The 19,401-nt window shown below is 43.1% G+C and overlaps 1 protein-coding gene across 2 annotated transcripts in view; it reads left to right on the plus strand.

Annotated features, from left to right (window-relative positions):
- Window positions 1-847: 847 nt before the first annotated feature.
- The window catches only part of GSAP (gamma-secretase activating protein), a 195,551-nt gene continuing 176,997 nt past the window's right edge, over window positions 848-19,401 (plus strand). For both annotated transcript variants that reach the window (XR_015877836.1, XM_088468827.1), the window contains exon 1: window positions 848-1,615. Coding sequence is in view for 1 of the 2 variants with exons in the window: in XM_088468827.1 (XP_088324953.1) it covers window positions 1,540-1,615 (76 nt within the window). In the remaining variant the exon portion in view is untranslated. The remainder of the gene's footprint in view (window positions 1,616-19,401) is intronic.

Here is a 19,401-nt window from a genome sequence, read left to right on the forward strand (position 1 = left end):
GGAAGCCGGAGCTCAGAAGTAAGCTCCAGCTTTCGGCTGCAGCTGCAGGGAGGGAGCCGGGTGTCTGCTGATAATAAATATCAGCGGGCGCCCGGCAAATGCAGCCTCCCGGCGGCGGCTGGGGGTTTTGGGACCGGCGTATTTAAAAAAAAAAATTATAGTTTTTTTTTCGGGGAAGGAGGGGGGGACTCAGTGGCGCCCTCTAGGTGTCGGAGCTCCGGGTGACGGCCCTGTTAGCCCGAACCTAGAACCGTCACTGTATATATATAAATATATATATATCAAACCATCCACTTGCAGAGTAATCCACAAGGGTCTCAAACAGAGACCAGGTCCCCAGATGACGGTTGAGACCGAAACAGGTGTCGGGATTAAGCACTGGGAGATGGATCCCAGCTATGCTGACGCTATAATATATGATATGCTGAAGATGCCCTACATACTGCCTATATCAGTGTCGCTATGAATTCTACCGTTCGTGTTATAATTGAAGTTTGAGTTCTGGCCTCGTCTCTGTTTGAGCCCCTGGTGGATTACTCTGCAAGTGGACAATTTGATGTATTGATTACTTTGGCCTAGCACCTGATATACAGCAATTGGTGTTGTGCGTTTCTTTCTTGCATATTTTATTTATATATGTATTTATATATAATTTTCAGACCCTCCAACATGACCCTTTCATTAGGTACAAAATGCTCTGCTCCTGGACGTCCTTCTTAGTTTATGATTACAGCCACCTGTGATGAAACACCTGTCTCATCAATTAACAAGTTCAACCCAGGTGACTGCAATCATAAAATAGGCGGGAAAGTCCAGGAGCAGAGCATTTTGTAGCTGATGGAAGGGGTCATGTTGGTGGGTAGGCATTTTACTAGATGACTTCCATTACATGTAATAGGCGGCTGGTGATTGTCCTGCACCAGGAACAGCAACCACTCAATAACTATTATACTCTGTGAGCTTTCGGTAGTGTATGCGGCAGGATGCGCAGTAGCTGTGAGGCTGACACAGAGCTGCTTCTACAATAGACGTTCTACAGCTGCTCAGGGTGACGGTCTCATTTCCCACTACATGCAGGACTGTGCGTGACGTCACGGGAACCCCCTTGCGTCTCTGAGCAACAGCACTCCTGGCAGTATCTGTCTGCTGCCCGCCACATGTCACACGCCGCCTCCGCTGACTGATGTCTGTAAGAGCAAATCATGTCGAGCGGCAGAGTTATGCTGACCTCCTATTTGTCAGCTAACAAGTAGAGGGCGGTGCCGGAGCTGTGGGTCTGGGACAGTCGAACAGCAGATATCAGTGTTGAATAAAGCAACGAACAAGCCTCTCAGGAGTCAGGATAGTACATGACTGTAGGGGAAGCGCCGGGCACTGCTGCTGCTGCTGCTGCCGCCGCCGCCGCCGCCATTGTCTCTGTGTGTTCTCTTAGGACGGGTCGGACCAGGATTGCCAGTCTGGCGGAAGCTGATTGATGTGACTGTACACCTGGATCAGTGGTGGTGTAGCTCGCATACCCGACGGTTACTGGATGCCAAGATGCTGCTTGAATTTCATGTCACTTTTAACCTCCATAGAGATGTCATGCCATGGATTCTGTCTCAGGGAGCTCCAGGTAATATATATTCGTTATGTGCCAGTATGTTAAGTGGTATCTGCCAAGCCTACGCTGCTAGCAGCTCTGTTACATGTCTATTACATACATGCAGAAGTGGCCAAATACCAGTAACGACCGGTAGCATGCTACATATCTTGTAATGACAGCCCTAAAGTGTAGACTCTTTATGCCCACACCATGTGTAATATGGACACACAATTTCCTGTTATGTTTGTGAATGAAAGCAGAACATTGTAGGAATAGATAAATAGGGAGACTACACTTAACAGCTCAGCCTGCTGACTGACTGATAACCTAGGTTGCTTGTAGGTAGGTAATTATTGTTTGGAGTTGTCAGAGCCTCCTCTCCATGAAGTTCTCATGCATATAAATATTTAGGGAATGATTTTGATAAGCACAAAGAGGTTTGTTTGAGCCAGAGATCATCATCTGCTAGGAGTAGTTGGTACATGCCAAACTACAGGCTCCATTTATTGCTGGGAATTAAAACTGTGATTTTGATGGTCATTTTATGTGTAGTTGGGGTAGATGTACGAAGCCCAGAAATGGTATCAGCGCACGTTATGTGCGCTGATACCGCTTCTCCCCGAAGTATGATTGGGGTTCTGGGCGGTAAATGACAGGGATGCTATGCACCCTTGTCATTATCGGCACTACTATCTACAAGATAGCGGCGCCGAGCGGCAGGGCCGTGTACGAACGGTCATACCGCATGACCGTTCGGTCGGCTGTAGCTGTCGTTATCGACAGCTACAGCCTGGTGCTAGCCTTTACCCACAGCAGGGACAGCGCTGTCCCTGCGGCCGGCTCCAGGCTGCGCGTGGGGATATCGTGATACTTGTGAGATCCCGCGCATTCTTAATGGAGCCGGCCAGGCCTGACACACATTGGCATCAGCGCTAGGCTGATGCGATGTGGTCTGTAGCGGGTTGCGCTGGAGGGGGGAGTTAACGCTCCCCCTCTCCGGCCGATGAGATGTTCACACATCTCACTGGTAGTGCTTCCTGCTTTGCCTCGGTAAACGTGCCTCTATCATACATCTACCCAGTTATCCCTAAAATGCTCAGGCAGAAATATGCATGTCAGATCTGTCCCGCTTTATTTCCTCTAGCTTACTAATAATAGGGATGTGTTACTTTTTGGAACATGTGAGTCTTTGAAGACAAAGGGGTCAATTCAGTTAGTTGCGAGTTGGGTCCTGAGAGCTGTTTTGACAGCAAACTTTCTCTATAAATTGTGGGGTATTTACTAAAGTGCTGGTTTTTAGAAGTGGAGTTGTTGCCCATAGAAACCAATCAGATTTGAGCTATTATCTTCTAGAAGGTGATAAATAAGTAGGATCTAATTGGTTGCTATGGGCAACATCTCCACATCTAAAAACCCACACTTTAGTAAATATAACCCTGTATGTGCAATTCAACTCCAAACACGCATTGATTTTTCTTTTGAAAATTGCATTTTTTTTGTACACTCCCCCCTGAGTAGGTGTAAAGGTAGGGAAATTCATTATTCTAACATAAAAATGCCAGTATCTCTGGTACACCCCTCCCAACGAATGATCCATTCATGTCAATTTTTTCTAAACTCAATAATGGGGTAAATGATGTGGTGCAGGTGGAGGGGTTGTATTGATGGGAGAGGAGTTTTAGAACGTTCAGATTGGAGCTAAGTGTTTATTTTAACTTATTACAAACTTGCATAAAAACACTGACAAATCACTTTACAGACATTTTTCTGTACCTCAAAATGCTATGAAGACTTTAATTGACTGAAAAACACTTGTTTATCATTTTCCACCATTAATAAAAAGTGCATACATTTGGCGCCATTTAAGCACTTCCAGTAGTTTCCTTATGGCCACTAACAGCCTTCTATGTCCTTCTGTTTCAGTTACCACATTTTTGGGGTCCAAGATAGTATACTTACTCTTTCATGCACTTGTTCCAGGTCGCTTTTTGCAGAAAAGTTGGCTTGTAACTACTTTCAATGTATTTTTCGTGCTGCGGTTGATCATATATGATGCACCTGAACTAATTGCATAGGAGCCATGAAGCATTTTCATTCACAATGGCTGACTTGGTAATCCTCGTGGCTAGTGACATCACTACAGAGGACATTTGAAATGTGACCTTATCTATAGAAGAAATAAAAAATATTTATCATCTAAACTATTGAAAAATGTTGTCAACTTGTGTTATACATCTTATAGGGGTATTCAATATGGGTGCGATAGCATCGTTTTTTGCGTTAATATCGCACTTTTTAAAGTTTTTGCGTTAATATCACTTGTTTTTAGTTTTACGCCGTATTCAATTTCAAAGACTTATCGCAGTTTTGAAAAGTCTTTGATAAAAAACGGGGATAACTTTTCACCATTGAATAGGTGTCGAAAAAAAGTGGGGTTTAGGGGTGGAGGCTTAGAAAAAAATAGCCTGCACCCCTGAGGTTGACATTTAAAAAAACTGTGTCAAAAAAAGTTTTTTAAAAAAAATAGGGACACCCCAAAAAATGAATTTAAAAATTGGGGTGGAAAAAAATTGTTAAACAATAGGCATAGGTTCAGGGCTATTCTGCATGTATGCGGCAGGTGTTTTCTAGAATAGAATTATAGCGGCAGGTGCACAAATGCAGAATTTTTAAAAACTTACTTTAGGGACATCAAAATATGCTAGTACCCATTTTCATGTACCCCAAATTTTATGGGACCACTTAAAAAAACGAAAAAAATAACCTAAGTGCTCTTCTGCATCACTTCTTCAATGTCGGGGGGGAAAAAAAACACCTGCTGCGGCTATTTAAAGCCCCGACTTTCAATTAAAGGCTGTTCCCCCATGTTTTTACAACTTTAGGGGGTCTTACAATTATTTTAAGGAAAAATTCGTAACTTTACGCAAATCCAACTTCTGAGTGTTCCGTTTTCGTTAATTTGATATTGAATACGGATAAGCGGGAGCGCACACCATACCTTTACGCAGAAAAAAACTCCGATATGAAACGTTAATTTCGCCAGGGAAGTTAACCTTTCATATTGAATACCCCTCTTAGTATAAAAAACAAAGCATGATAGATGTGTTTTAACTTTACATTTTTATTCAATGCAAAGTAGTCTCTATTTGATCATTTACATCTGTAACTGTTGAGAGAAGGAGCCGATAAAAATAGATCAGCTTGTTCTGGCTGAGAAAGCATTTGGCAGTTAGGCGTCATAGTTTAGGAATCTGTCAACTAATTAATTGTTCCAACCTGATAAATTCCTTTGTTTCCATGTATCACTTGCAGTTATTGTAAAGAAGTTACTGCTTTTTCTACTATAAAAGTAGTCTCCGAGTTCTTGGCGTTAGTGTAATGTGCTGCTGTGGAAGATAGAAAAGTGGTTATAGCCTGAATGTTGGTAGGAGATGAGGATGGTACTTATTACAAAATGCACTGGGCTATGGTTGAAGTGAAGTGTCGGCTGTGATTTGGCGTTCTATAGAGTCCCATTACTACAAAATAGAATTAGGTCTTTTACAGCATTATCTTTGCATATGTTAATTACTAGTATTGTTCCCATCATTTGCTGAGTCGCTAGCTATTGTGGCTGCCGCTGCAGTTTGTTTTTCTCCCCCACTCCTCTTCCTCTCTCATCACAGCACTTACATCAGCCAGCAGGTCCACTGAATATAGCTCCACTGAATATAGCTCCTGGGTTTTCATCATTGCAAGGCTGCAAAGTGAAGCAACTATGAAGTATTGATACCTAATAGTCGCTAGTCGCTTTATAAAGAATTGCTTTCCATTCCAATCGTGTGGTTCCAAAGCACAAAAAGTTATTTATGTAAAGAAAAAGTAGCACGATGAAATAATTAACAATTAGAGTAAAAAGCAATAATAAAGTACAAGCCAATACTTACGCATGCACACTGATCCCAGCATACAGTCATCAATCCAGAAGCCTGTGTTCATCAAAGAGGATGTCTGTACGCTGGAGTCTGGTCACAGCTTATATACCTTACAGAGTACAATGTTGACAGGTTTCCATTGGTTCTTGCTTCTGGATAATCTGGTCATTGGTCAGTTCATACGGTGTCATCAGGGGCATGGCTCAGTCCTCAAACGGTCACATTGTGTAGTTTCCCGCCGAACAACTGGTTAATACTGGCTACAACACTACATGCATGTTATTTCTATCCAATAACTACCTATCATCCATAACTAGCGGACGCATGATGCGACTTCTTTGCCGATAGATACGGATGTCTGCAATTAAGCAGGGATTTAGTATGATACCAAACATATGTCCACTATATTCTAAACCTTAGATCTCGTTTAAGTACATATTACATCATAATTATTAGCTAAAAATAACTTTTAATAACACTGGTTATTAACTGTGTGGGAACCATCTTGCACATATGCGTCCGCGTCTGTGTGTTGAGCTAGCAACTATATACAAATGAGCGTCCATGTGTGAGTATGTGCGTACGCATATGAGCATCCGTGTATATACATTTGTGTGTGCGTTATGGGCATCAGTGTATATGTGCTGTGAATACGCAGTTTAGCGCATCGGATTGCGCAACGCAAAGTAGCGCCGTGGAAACACATTGTCAGACCATAGACTATTAGATAGTCAGATAATTGCACAACGATCATAACCAGTTATTTGACTTTGACAGAAGGGAGCTAGTTCAGGCATCTTCCTCGTTTGGTTGTCTCCATCGTAGCAGTGAAAGCAGTTATCAGGGAGTCCGAGACTGTAAGCACGCACTCCCGCTCCCACTGTGCATGTCAGAGAAGGGAATACTTTCAGACTTATGTGCATAGCGTGACTGCCATACTTTGTTGTGTAACTGTTGACACAAAGGGGACAATTAAATTTCTTTTGCGCACATCTGCTGGGAGTCTATACGAATAGGCACCCGATGGAGCTATTAAATTGTTAATCTGTTCAGGCTTCCATTAGTATTTATTGCACCTAAAGCATCGGGTTTAGCTGCGCAAAGATATACTTATACTATCATGTGGCTTTAAATAAGTATAGTTTGTGGTCTTTTAGTCTTAATTTCTTCTTCAGGGTCCATAGAGCTCCACAATGAGTTTTGGGGTGTAGGTAGGACCTGGAGCACTGGACACCAACAGCAAAGCTTTTCAATGCCAGGATGCTCTGGTCCTTCCCACTACACCCTGCCCACAGCCTGAGGGCACTTTAGTTTCGTTGGTGTCTGGCAGGAGCCATTATAACAGGGGACTGCATTAAGCAGCCCAAGCTTTTATTTTATGATTTTATTTTTGTTTGTCTACTGTAACGGGCAAGCAGCACCAGACTGTCCTACGGACGTCTGTGCTGCCGCCCCATCACCCTTTTGAGGCATCGTGACTCCAAGCCTGTGCTAGGTACTCTCGGCGAGGCTCCGAGGTGGACCAGCTAGCATGCTTTTCAGACCCCAGGCTGCAGCCCGGAATTCAGGGAACAGGTAAAGCAGAACCCTGTTTGCGGAGACCCACATTGTTGCGCAGTCTTTCCTCAGGAGATAGACCTTAGGTGCTGATGTGGACACTGGTGCCCACATGACTCCACTAGACCACCAGGGCATATAACATACTGGTGCAGGGCATATGTAAGGAGGCCAGGGGATCCGGTGGTTAATGTCAGCAAGGGGAGACGGTGCTCTCCCTGCAGCCCCTTCCCAAGTCCAGGGTGCCATTCCATTGCGGTCTTGGTGTTTCCTGGGCTGCTCCTCCTGCACCCTTCGCCCCCCCCATTATCTGCAAGCAGTTCTCCGGGAATGCTGGGTCTAGTCTCCCTACATACTTCTCCCATGAGCCAGGTTATACAGCGCTATATCCTACCAGCCACCATGGTCTGTGTAGTTAATTTTACTGCTCATTGTAAACATGTAATGCTTTTGTATGTGACTTGTGCTAACGCTAATTTCTACTTTCTATACTGTACAGTTTATACCTTTTTCCTTTATGCCACTATACCCTGACATACTAAGATATAAGGCGGTTCATTATACCTCACATTTCCCAGATACTTGTGAGTGCTATCACATACTTTATAAAATGGTTGACCGCTACACTGTACCATATTATCCAGGGTGTTCACTACACTGTATTTACTGTGTATTTTGTTATTTTTGTGGCTATGGCTGGCAGAGGAAAGAATAACAAGCAGCCTGATGCTGCTGCTCCTACTCTGGTGTCTTGTAAATCCTGCTCTGCTGGCTTAGCCACAGAGAACCTCATTCAGGATGGTCTCTGTATTAATTGTTACACAGCCTCAGGCCAATCAGCCTCAGTGTCTCTCCCTCAGGACCCACCCTGGGCTGTATTTTCACAAATGCTGGCAAAACTTGCGGACCAAGTAGCAGTCCCTGTGGTAGCTCCCCATATGGCATAGCCACAGCAGGTACTCCCTGCAAATCCTTAGCCAAACTCTGTACTGAGGTAGACAGTACGTCTACCCATGTGGGAGGCGAATACCTCTACGGCTTTTCAGCAAATATTACAAAAATAAAAGCTTTTATCTACTAAACATACTATATCTTCCCAATCCACACAGTTATCTGTTTCTGAGATATCATCTTGGGAGGCAGAAAACGCAGATCTCTCACTCTTACTCCGTCTCAAGAGAAGAGGAGCCACCCTCTAAACTAAATATACCTGCTCTTGTGAGAGCTATTAAAACTATTCTACAAACAGAAGAGCATGAACCCGCTCCTAAGAAAAAAAAAATATGCGCTTTTTATGCGACAAAAAGTAGTTTCACCAGTTTCCTCACTGACAAGCTATCTGATCACATGAGTGAAGCTTGGAATATTTCCGGTAAAAGGTTTCAAATTCCAAAACTGTTCAGTTCCTTTTACCTTCTTCCAGCTACTGATTGTACTAAATGGGAAGTTCCCCCAGCAACGTATTCTCATGTAACACGTCTGGAGCTGCTGCTCCAAAAAGCCATTCAGTGTTTACTGAATTCAGGAGTAACAATTCGGGTCCCCTCCTCACAACGGTGCAAGGGCTATTATACTACCTATTTCTTAGTTCAGAAGCCCAATGGGTCTCATCGGCCTATCCTCAATCTCAAATCTCTGAACATGTTTCAGGGTGCCCAGGTTTCGTATGGAAACCCTACGTTCCATTATCCTAGCTATGGAGCCTGGGGACTTTATGGTATCTCTAGACAATTGGGACGCTTACCTACATGTATCTATAGCACCTTCCCATCTATAATATCTCTGGATTGCTATACTACAGCAACATTACCAATGTCAGGCTCTGCCGTTCGGCCTTTCAACGCCCCCCCCCCCCCCCCCCCGGGTCTTTACCAAAGTCATGGCAGTTATGGCAGCCTCTCTTCGTTGTCGAGGTATCAGACTACTCCCATACTTGGATGATCTCTTGCTGTTGGCCAGCTCCTCAGAGACTCTTCACCGCCATCTACAAGTAACCATTGCCTTTCTTCAAATGCACGGTTGGCTGATCAACTGGAAAGAATCTTCCGACACCCTCTCGAAGAATGGTACATTTGGGAGCCCTCCTAGACTCTCGAGTTCAGATAATCTTCCTAACTGCGGACAAGATTTCAGCAATCCAGCACAGACTATGCAGACTGCTCCACAATCGCTGAGTGTCAATTCACTCTGCAATGGAGGCCTTGGGATCAATGGTTTCCACCTTCAACATGGTTGAGTTCGCCCAGTTTCACCTCATGCCCCTACAACACCTGATCCTCTCCAGGTGGACAAGGCTACCCCATCTGCTCAAATCCCAGATGATGAGCCTCACCCCAGAAGTTCGCCTGTCCCTTGCCTGGTGGCTACAGACTTTCCATTTTGCATCCCAGACTGGGCTCAAGTCACCTGTTGAATTCGTCAATAAACCTTTTAATATATTCCTTCCTATAAACCTCTAAGATTCACCTGCCTAGAACCTCTAAGACAAAACCCTGCCTAAAACCTCTAAACAGAACGCTAATTGCGTACGCAGTTTAACCGCAAATAAAGACAGGAGTGGAATCTGTGTTTCCAACGCACAAGTATTATTCAGGTAAAAGTACAGTCAGTTACACACAATCTATACATACACAAGTTAGGCGTAAAAGGAAATAATACAGACCCAAGTACGGTTATACATACGCTGCGCCTCTGGACCCAGAGATAGACTTCTGACTAGATATCCTCAGTTCATCCAAAATTCAGCATGAACTGCCCAACCAGTGTTCGGACACATGTATTTATTCCCCCCCAGACTGAAACAGGACAAAGCGGGAACTTCCTGCTTATCTCATTGGTTCCCAGAGAAGAAGCATATGTAACGACACATTTAACAGGTTGTTTCAAATAGACTTTCCCTGCCTCTAACAGCCGGAGTCTTTCTGGTAACGCCTCCTGTAACATTCCATCAACTAAACATTTTGTTGCTTGTAAGTTCTGTGATCCGTAACTTGAGTTTGCATGATGCGATCTCTCCACCGATAACACCGGGATTCTGTAAAAAGCGTACGCATCAGAACGAAACCAAACACACCTTGCTTATCATGTATAATACCTTAGATATCAAAAACCTCTATTTCTTAGCATTTAAACTAACTTAACCAACTTGAATCATACAATTTGATGCTAATGGAACCTTGTGTGCGAATATGTAGTGTGTGAGTATTCGGGGTTTGATATAAGGACGCTAGTTATTAATGGGTGAGATTTAAGTGCATAATTTCTCATACACGGAGTGAACATCCAGCAGTGTGGATGGCTGAGGGTTGTAGTTTTACATGCCCTCTGTCAGCAGGCCCCCACCTGTTGTGTGTTCAAAGGAAAACAAAACCTCTTTTGTTCTCACAGACTCTTGTGTGAAATGCAAATGTATTACCACCTCAAGCTGTGGAATTTGGGGCCAACCTGTCTAGGATTCAGACTAATCCAATTGTGTAGATATTCTATTACAATTGCCACAACTATACTTTATCTGCATCCAGGGATTCCCAATTTGTATGTAAAAATACCCATTGTCTCTTCTTTACTTTTACTCAGCTTGTTTTTCCAGTTGCCCTTGGTAGGTTAACAAAAACATTGCCATCTGTTCTTAGCTCCTGAGTTATAACTTGAATTGACGCTGACCACAAAAATGGTGTCTTGCGGCCATTCGCAAGATGGCGTTGCCGCGATTAAATTTTAAACTGAACTTGTCTCAGCCAATTATTCAGCTTCGACACACCACAAATACAAGCCTCCAAGGGTGGGACGCAGTAATCGCCCAGCACTTCTTCCAGGGCCGATGGTCCCCAGTCGAGGCAGTGTTTACCAATCAACATCTTGGAACTTTGAGCCATCTAAAGAACTCTCACTCTGGCTCAGAATATTCTGAAAAACAGGCCAGTATAAGTAGTCCGACAACGCCACGGCTGTGGCCGACCTTAGTCACCAAGGGGGCACTCTTAAGTCAGTCAGGAATGACAGAAGTGTCCCGCAAACTCCCTTGGGCCAAATGCAATCTCCCAGCCATCTCCGCAGTGTTCATCTTGGGGGCTCTCAATTGGGAAGCTGATTTCCTCAGCTGTCACGACGTGCATGCAGGGGAATGGTCTTTACATCCTGGACTTTCAGCTTTTAGTGAACAAACGGGGTTTAACGGAACTGGATCTCATTTCCTCCAGACACAACAACAAACTTCCAACACAGGACCCCGACGCGGCCTTCATAGACGCATTGTCAATTAAATGGAACTTCCATTTGGCATATATCTTAAACTTTCTCTACGAGTAGACTTATTGTCTCAGGGTCCATGTCTACATCTGGACCTAGCCTGTCTATCTTTAATGGCTTGGCTCTTGAGACATCCCTCCTAACGGCCAAGGGATTTTCCAGCTCTGTGGTCCAGACCATGCTCTGAGCACGTAAATCGGCTTCAGCCAGGATTTAACACAGAATATGGTATACATATTTCCAATGGTGTGCTCCACGAAACTATGACCTGCAAGTCTTTAAGGTTTCTCGAATTCTTGCATTTCTTCAGGCTGCCTAGCATCTCTGAAAGTGCAGGTCTCTGCTTTGCTTTGTCTATCTGGTTTTAGCGCAGAATTGCTACTATACTGGATCATTCAAGGTGTTCTACGTATACAAACTCCCTTTGTCCTTCTGGTGGCTCCATGGGATTTGTCAGTGGTGCTCCAAGTACTTAAGGAACCTCCCATTCGAACCCCTGGAATCAGTGGATGTCAAGTGGCTCACTGCGAAGACTGTTTCTTTTGGCTATAGTATCTACCCGTAGAGTATCGGATTTAGGGGCACCTTCATGTCGCTCCCCCTTTTTAATATTTCATTAGGACAGGGTTGTTCTTCGTACACACCCAGGTTACCTTCCCAAAATTTTTTCTCGCTTCCGCCTGAATGAGGAAATTGTGGTTCCTGCATTTCATTCACCAGACCTCTTGGCAGGTGAGGCCTCGTTGGATGTGGTCCGTGCTCTGAAGATCTTCGTGGACCGCACTACTTCCATCAGGGAATCTGACTCCCTTTGTCCTATATTGCTTTGGTTGATCTGTTTCAGGGCACCGCATAATAACACACTTCTTTTATAACCCATTTTAACCCTTCACTGTGTTTAATATACATGTACTTTACTTTTTTTATTTTCTTTCTTTATATGCAGCTGTGGCTGCTCTTAACTATCTCTTTACACTGCACTTTTCTTACTATTGCTGTGCCCTGGGGCAGCTTAGCTGGGTCAGTTTGGGGGGGTCCTGCGCTCTGGATTTGAACCCTAGTATGTTAGGGACCTACCCTAAAGAGGTTAACTGGATATGGTGGGTAGGCCCATAACCTTGGCCATGATAATGCTAAAAACCTCTATTGATTGCACAATTTTATTGCATTAATATATTATTAATAATTTGGAGTTGTGCACCTGAGATTTGTCTGTTTCTGTGCTGCAATTAGTCTCAGGGATGGCCAGCTAACAAACAGACTCTGGCCTGATGGATTCGCATGACTATCTCGCAGGTTTACACACAGACTGGCCTTCCTGTGCCGGCTTCATTATCTGCTCATTCTACTCTCTCTGTGGGTCCCTCGTGACGCCTCATCTAAACAGCTATGCAAGGCAGCCACCTGGTCTTCTGTCCACACCTTTTTTAGGTTTTATGCCTTTGATACATTTGCCTCTAAGGATGCTTCCTTCAGGCTTAGGGTTCTCCTATAAGCTCAGGAGCGTTCCCGCCCTTGAACAACTGCTTTGGGACATTCCCAATGTCTCTCCATGTGGAGCCCTATGGACCCTGAAGAAGAAAAGGAGTTATGGTAAAACTTACCTTGGTTAACGCTTTCTTCGAAGTCCATAGGGACCACAGGGCACCCGCCCTGAGATTCCTAGCTACTATGAATTTCCTCTCCTGGTCATTTGTTTCCTTCTCTGTGAGTGTGATTTCTCAGTGATTCCTATCCTGCTCCTGCCTCGGGCTTGTTAACAAATCTGAGTTGCCCTCAGGCTGTGGGCGTGGTATCGGGGGAAGGGCAGGAGCATCCTGGGATTGAAAAGCTTTGCTGTTGGTGTCCGGTCCTCCAGGTCCCACCTACACCCCAATGTCTCCCTGTGGACTTCAAAGAAAGAGCGTTATCTATCCAAGATAAGTTTTACCTATTAACTCTCCTTTTTGTACATAAATTGATTAATGAAATATCCTACCTTTCTTTACTTATCTAAGTTTTCTTGGATTTACCATACCCAGTAGAGTAGTAGTGAGCACATTTATACAGTTGGAGGGATCAGTATGGAATACCGCCAGACGCAACCTAAACCTACTGGGGGAATGCCTAGCCCTAGGTCCCCCCACCCCCGCTGCTGTCCACGCCCGGCTTTTCTTCGATCGGTAAGCCGGGCATCTGGCTCCAGGCATCGGAATCTCAACGCCTGTCATTAGACCCCTTCCAGGATTAGATAGTCAGGAAACCGAGGGTCGGCATTCTGACCGTCTGCTTCCTCACTGCATCCCCAGTAGGAAAGCATTTGCTAATGTAGTTATGAAAAGTGTCCACCTACGCCAGTGATGTCAGAACTTGGTTGTTATGATGAAAAAGTTGGTTAGTTATACAGAGTACTGTTTTAGTCGAACAGACCGTTACTTTATTGGTGGAATGGAAATAGTTCTAGTATATGGCCAGCTTAAGGCTGGAGCAGGAGCAATATAATATGCTGGTACTATGTGTAAGTAAAATAATTCTGCAGTGAGATTTTTTTTTTGTCTTACGGATTTCCATTAGTCATCTTGTTGTGCTTACTGTTGTCGTCATGCCCCATGATACAAAAATTCTGTTCACATGGTAAAGTGAAAGTAGGCAACTTTTACAATGTGGTGCATAATCGGACCTGCCTAAAGAAAATTCCTTACATTGCTTTAAAGAAGTAAGCAAGAATAGTCATCAAATTCAGTCTTTCTCTGCTTTATGTTCTACGCTTAACTCGCTACCTTAGCTAATATTAGATAAGAGCTGGGTCTGCGCTGGAAGCTTGGTTCTCTGTTTTGGTGGGGATACACTACAGCATAAGAGCTTGTGGCTGTCAGGGTGTAGAGCTAAAGAAATGACAGTGTAGAATAGAGAATGCGAAGGCTGTGCTAGTCTAGGGCGCCTATGGCCTATCATTGATTTCTCCTTTGACCTTACAGTAGTGTATGGAGATATAATTTCATTTCCATTAATTATCTATACCATATACTTGTCATATTTTGCTCTGTGGATTAAAAAAGTTTCTAAAGAGTTAGTGTCAAATACATTATCACTTCTATTTTCTAGATATTCATAAACTTAATCAGAATGCAGTGTCTATCAATGAGTGTTTGGTGTTAGGCACTAGGGACATATCTATAATTTATCTGGTTCTAGAACCGATAATTAAACTTTCAAAATGCCGCTTATCGCGCCAATATGAAATTAAGGAGCACTAGAATATATTAAAAACCACCCTTATGGACGGTGGGGGGGGGGGTCTGAAAGGAGCCCATCCCTGCTGTGTGCAAAAAGATGAATAATCTTTAATGCAGTCACATCCCCCGTTCTTCAGGATGGAGCGACTGCATGTGCAGGTGGTCATTTCCCACTAAGTACCATGTAGTCTACAATGGTTAACATTATCTAAGGATGGCCTTGGCTACCGGGGCCAAGCTCCAGAATGCTTTGCATTTCAGTGTTTTGTAAATTCTGCAATAAAGCAGCCCCCATAGAAATCTATAAGGGCTGCTTTTGCCATCGAAAATGGGAGATTGCAGCAGATAGTTGCATAAATATTGGGACATTGACAGAATTTTCATATTTTGGCCTCTATTCCCCACCACAATGGCTTTGAAATGAAACAAACAAGATGTGCTTTAACTGCAGTCTTTCAGATTTAATTTGAGGGTAATTACATCCAAATCAGGTGAACGGTGTAGGAATTACAACGGTTTCTATATGTGCCTCCCACTTTTTAAGGGGCCAAAAGTAATGGGACAAACTAACCAATCCTAAATCTAACTTTCACTTTTTAATACTTTGTTGCAAATCCTTTGCAGGCTATTACAGCCTGAAGTCTGGAACGCATAGACATCACCAGACGCTGGGTTTCATCCCTGGTGATGCTCTGCCAGGCCTCTACTGCAAATGTCTTCAGTTCCTGCTTGTTCTTGGGACATTTTCCCTTCAGTTTTGTCTTCATCAAGTGAAATGCATGCTCAATCGGATTCAGGTCAGGGGATTGACTTGGCCATTGCATAACATTCCACTTTTTAGCCTTAAAATACTCTTTGGTTGCTTTTGTAGTATGCTTCGGGTCATTGTCCATCTGCACTGTGAAGCGCCGTCCAATGAGTTCTGAAGCATTTGACTGAATATGAGCATATAATATTGCCCGAAACACTTCAGAATTAATTCTGCTGCTTTTGTCAGCAGTCACATCATCAATAAATACAAGGGAACCAGTTCCATTGGCAGCCATAAATGCCCACGCCATGACACTACCACCACCATACTTCACTGATGAGGTGGTATGTTTTGGATCATGAGCAGTTCCTTTCCTTCTCCATACTCTTCTCTTCCCATCACTCTGGTACAAGTTGATCTTTGTCTCATCTGTCCATAGGATGTTGTTCCAGAACTGTAATGGCTTTTTTAGATGTTTGGCAAACTCTAATCTGGTCTTCCTGTTTTTGTGGCTCACCAATGGTTTACATCTTGTGATGAACCCTCTATATTCACTCTTGTGAAGTCTTCTCTTGATTGTTGACTTTGACACATATACACCTACCTGGAGAGTGTTCTTGATTTGGCCAACTGTAGTGAAGGGGTTTCCTCACCAGGGAAATAATTCTTCTGTCATCCACCACAGTTGTTTTCCGTGGTCTTCCGGGTCTTTTGGTGTTGCTGAACTCTCCGGTACGTTCTTTCTTTTTAAGAATGTTACAAACAGTTGATTTGGCCACACCTAATGTTTTTGTTATCTCTCTAATGGGTTTGTTTTGATTTTTCACCCTAATGATGGCTTGCTTCACTGATAGTGACAGCTCTTTGGATCTCATATTGAGAGTCGACAGCAACTGATTCCAAATGCAAATGTCACACCTAGAATCAACTCCAGACCTTTTACCTGCTTAATTGATAATGAAATAACGAGGGAATAGCCCACACCTGTCCATGAAATAGCTTTTGAGTTGATAGTCCCATTACTTTTGGCCCCTTAAAAAGATGGGAGGCACATATAGAAACCGTTGTAATTCCTACACTGTTCACCTGATTTGGATGTAATTGCCCTCAAATTAAATCTGAAAGTCTGCAGTTAAATCACATCTTGTTTTTCATTTCAAAGCCATTGTGGTGGTGAATAGAGGCCAAAATATGAAAATTCTGTCAATGTCCCAATATTTATGCACCTGACTGTATATCGGATATCTGCTGTGATCCTCCATACATTCAAGGGAAACCATGTTTGCGGGGGTGTAGTAGGTATTACCACGGGCTACATGGCCGGCTGTTCAAATCCCAGCAGCGGAGGCCCGGCAGAGGTGAAGATCCCGATCGCTAATTAGGTAAGTATAACTAACCCTATTTTCCCCTTTAACCCTAACACTCCCTTAGGGGTGCCTAAACCTAACCCTAAGTCTCCTGGGGGGGATGCTTAACCCTAACCTCCATCCGGGGGGTGCCTAACCCTAACCCCTCCTTCCCCAAACCTACACCCCCCGCGGCTGTCCACGCTCGGCTTACCTTCGTACGGTATGTCGGGCGTCTGCTTCCCGGCGTAGGTCTAATGACTCCTGTCATTGGTACCTTGCCGGGATTTGACAGTCGGAAACCCGGCGCTTGGTATTTAGCCCGTCGGCTTCCTGACTACATCCTGTTTGCGGGTACCCCTTGAAAACAGGTGTTTTTGTGGATATCCCACACCTTTTGATATTATTTTAGATAAATAGTCGTCAGATCTTTGCTGAAGTGTCTAAACACTAAGGCAAAATGAGTTTAGGGTATGTGCCTTGGCGTACGAGTCAGAAGACAATCAAAGATAAAAATGAGCTAATTTCTCCGTTATTAAACAGACTGAAGTGTCTTGGAACATGTTTGTTGTGTTTCTAGATCTCCTTAAGCTGGCCACACATCTAAAGATTATCTGTCCAACCAGCCAACTAGTTGGCTGGTTGGAATGAAAATCTGGAAACGTATGGGAGTAACTGATCAGCAATTTGCTCCTAAATGCCAGAAAACAGATGAAAATGGTCGTTCAGACAAGTTTGTTAAATGTCTGATCTAAACAATTTGTTCAAACAGTTTTGGTTCATTTTCCGGCGTTTGGGAGCAAATTGCTGATTGTCATTTGCTTTCATACCTTACCAGATTTTCATTCCAACCTGCCAACTAGTTGGCTGGTTGGACAGATAATCTTTAGATGTGTGGCCAACTTTACACTTAAGCAGGCCACACACTAGACCAACTTACATCCAACCAGCCAACTTGTTGATTGGTTGGAATGAAAATCTGGTAACGTATGGGAGTAAATGATCAGCAATTTGCTACTAAATGCCAAAAAACAGATGAAAATGGTAGGTCAGACAAGTTTGAACAAATTGTTTAGATCAGACATTTAACAAACAGTTTTGGTTCATTTCCCAGCGTTTGGGAGCAAGTTGCTGATTGGTTGGAATGAAAATCTGGTAAGGAATACAATCAGCAATTTGCTCCCAAACGCAGGGAAATGAACCAAAACTGTTGTTTGAACAAATTGTTTAGATCAAACATTTAACAAACTTGTCTGACGACCATTTTCATCTGTTTTCTGGCATTTAGTAGCAAATTGCTGATCATCATTTACTCCCATACATTACCAGATTTTCATTCCAACCAATCAACAAGTTGGCTGGCTGGATGTAAGTTGGTCTAGTGTGTGGCCAGCTTTATACTAGCTGATGGGCTGGCAGATTTATATTTCTGAAGCTAAGATTTCTGGTGTCTCTCTTATAAAGTGGTCATTTGTCTTCAGACTCATTTCAAATGATACGTACAGCTCTCATTTGCTTTTCACTAAGAAAACAGTCAATTGCATAGGTCCATTATTTATTTTGGAAGACCATATAATGTACAGATGTGTCCTTTTGGCGCGAGATGTCTGGCGTGAGTGAGTCGTCAGGTCCCGTGCAACACTGCTAGCATCGGGCATTTTTTTTGCCAAAAATGCATCCTAGTCACAATATGATGCGACTAGGACGCACTAAGACTGTGCTGATTAATTTGATGTGACACTTCTATATATGTGTGAGACTAAGTCTGTATATAAAGCACACTGGAACTTGGCTTGAAAAAAAAAATTGTGGCCACTGCATTGTAGCACTTCATATGTAGATGCAGAGATTCAGTCACACACAGATACACAGGTGTAACGTATCAAATTAATCAGTGCAGTCTCCTGGTGCGTCCTAGTCACATCGCATTGCGACTAAAATGCATTTTCGGCAAATAAAGTTGCAAAAAAGCCGTCTGGACCTAGCTGAGTTGCATAGGACTTGGGGTGCTGAGAGGAGTGGCTTAGCGTGATTGCAGTAATAAATGATATGAGGATATATCTGTAATATTTACACAAACAAATCACTTCTGCAAAGGGGAAATTCCACCAAGCAATGTGAAAGCACTTTCTGTCTCTACTCTGTTTACAGCGTGGAGTGAGTCACACCAATTTCCTCTTCTGTGCATTCCTATATATTTCATAAGTTCAAAAGCACTCAGTGGAAAACACAGGATTTCTAGAGGGGTTTTCAAATGCTTGTTTTTAAAGCAAGTGTGGCCAGTCCATGAAGAGGGCATAATCAGCACTTAACAATCTATAATATAAGTCATATGAAGTATAGTATACAGTGGTGTATGTAATAATTCTGACCTATACAGGACTCTATATCCATGCACCCAGAACAGTGCATGTTTGCCAGATCTCCTAGTTGGTGCACAAGTATATTCTTTATTGGCTGACAATTTTTAGAAGATCAACAGGTAGTTTTAAACTTTTTTTTTTTTATTTTTTGTTAAAATCAGGGTTGTTTTTTTTTTTTTTTTTTTGCATTAATGTTTTAATGAGAATAAAATGGAATCCTGCATGTTATATTAATACTGTGAACCATTGCTATGTATTAGAAATCTTGATCAACCATGCTATAATGCTTTCTAATAGTAACAATCCAAAATTATTAGGATTTTTTATTTCATGAAGGGTCACAGTTATAAACTCGTATGATAAAATTTGTTGATAAATGGGACCATAAAAAAGAGCTAAACTGTCTTCCTTCCGCTCATCTC

This window comes from Taudactylus pleione, unplaced genomic scaffold (assembly GCF_031769625.1).
Source record: "Taudactylus pleione unplaced genomic scaffold, aTauple2 ptg000086l, whole genome shotgun sequence".
Taxonomy (NCBI): Eukaryota; Metazoa; Chordata; class Amphibia; order Anura; family Myobatrachidae; genus Taudactylus; species Taudactylus pleione.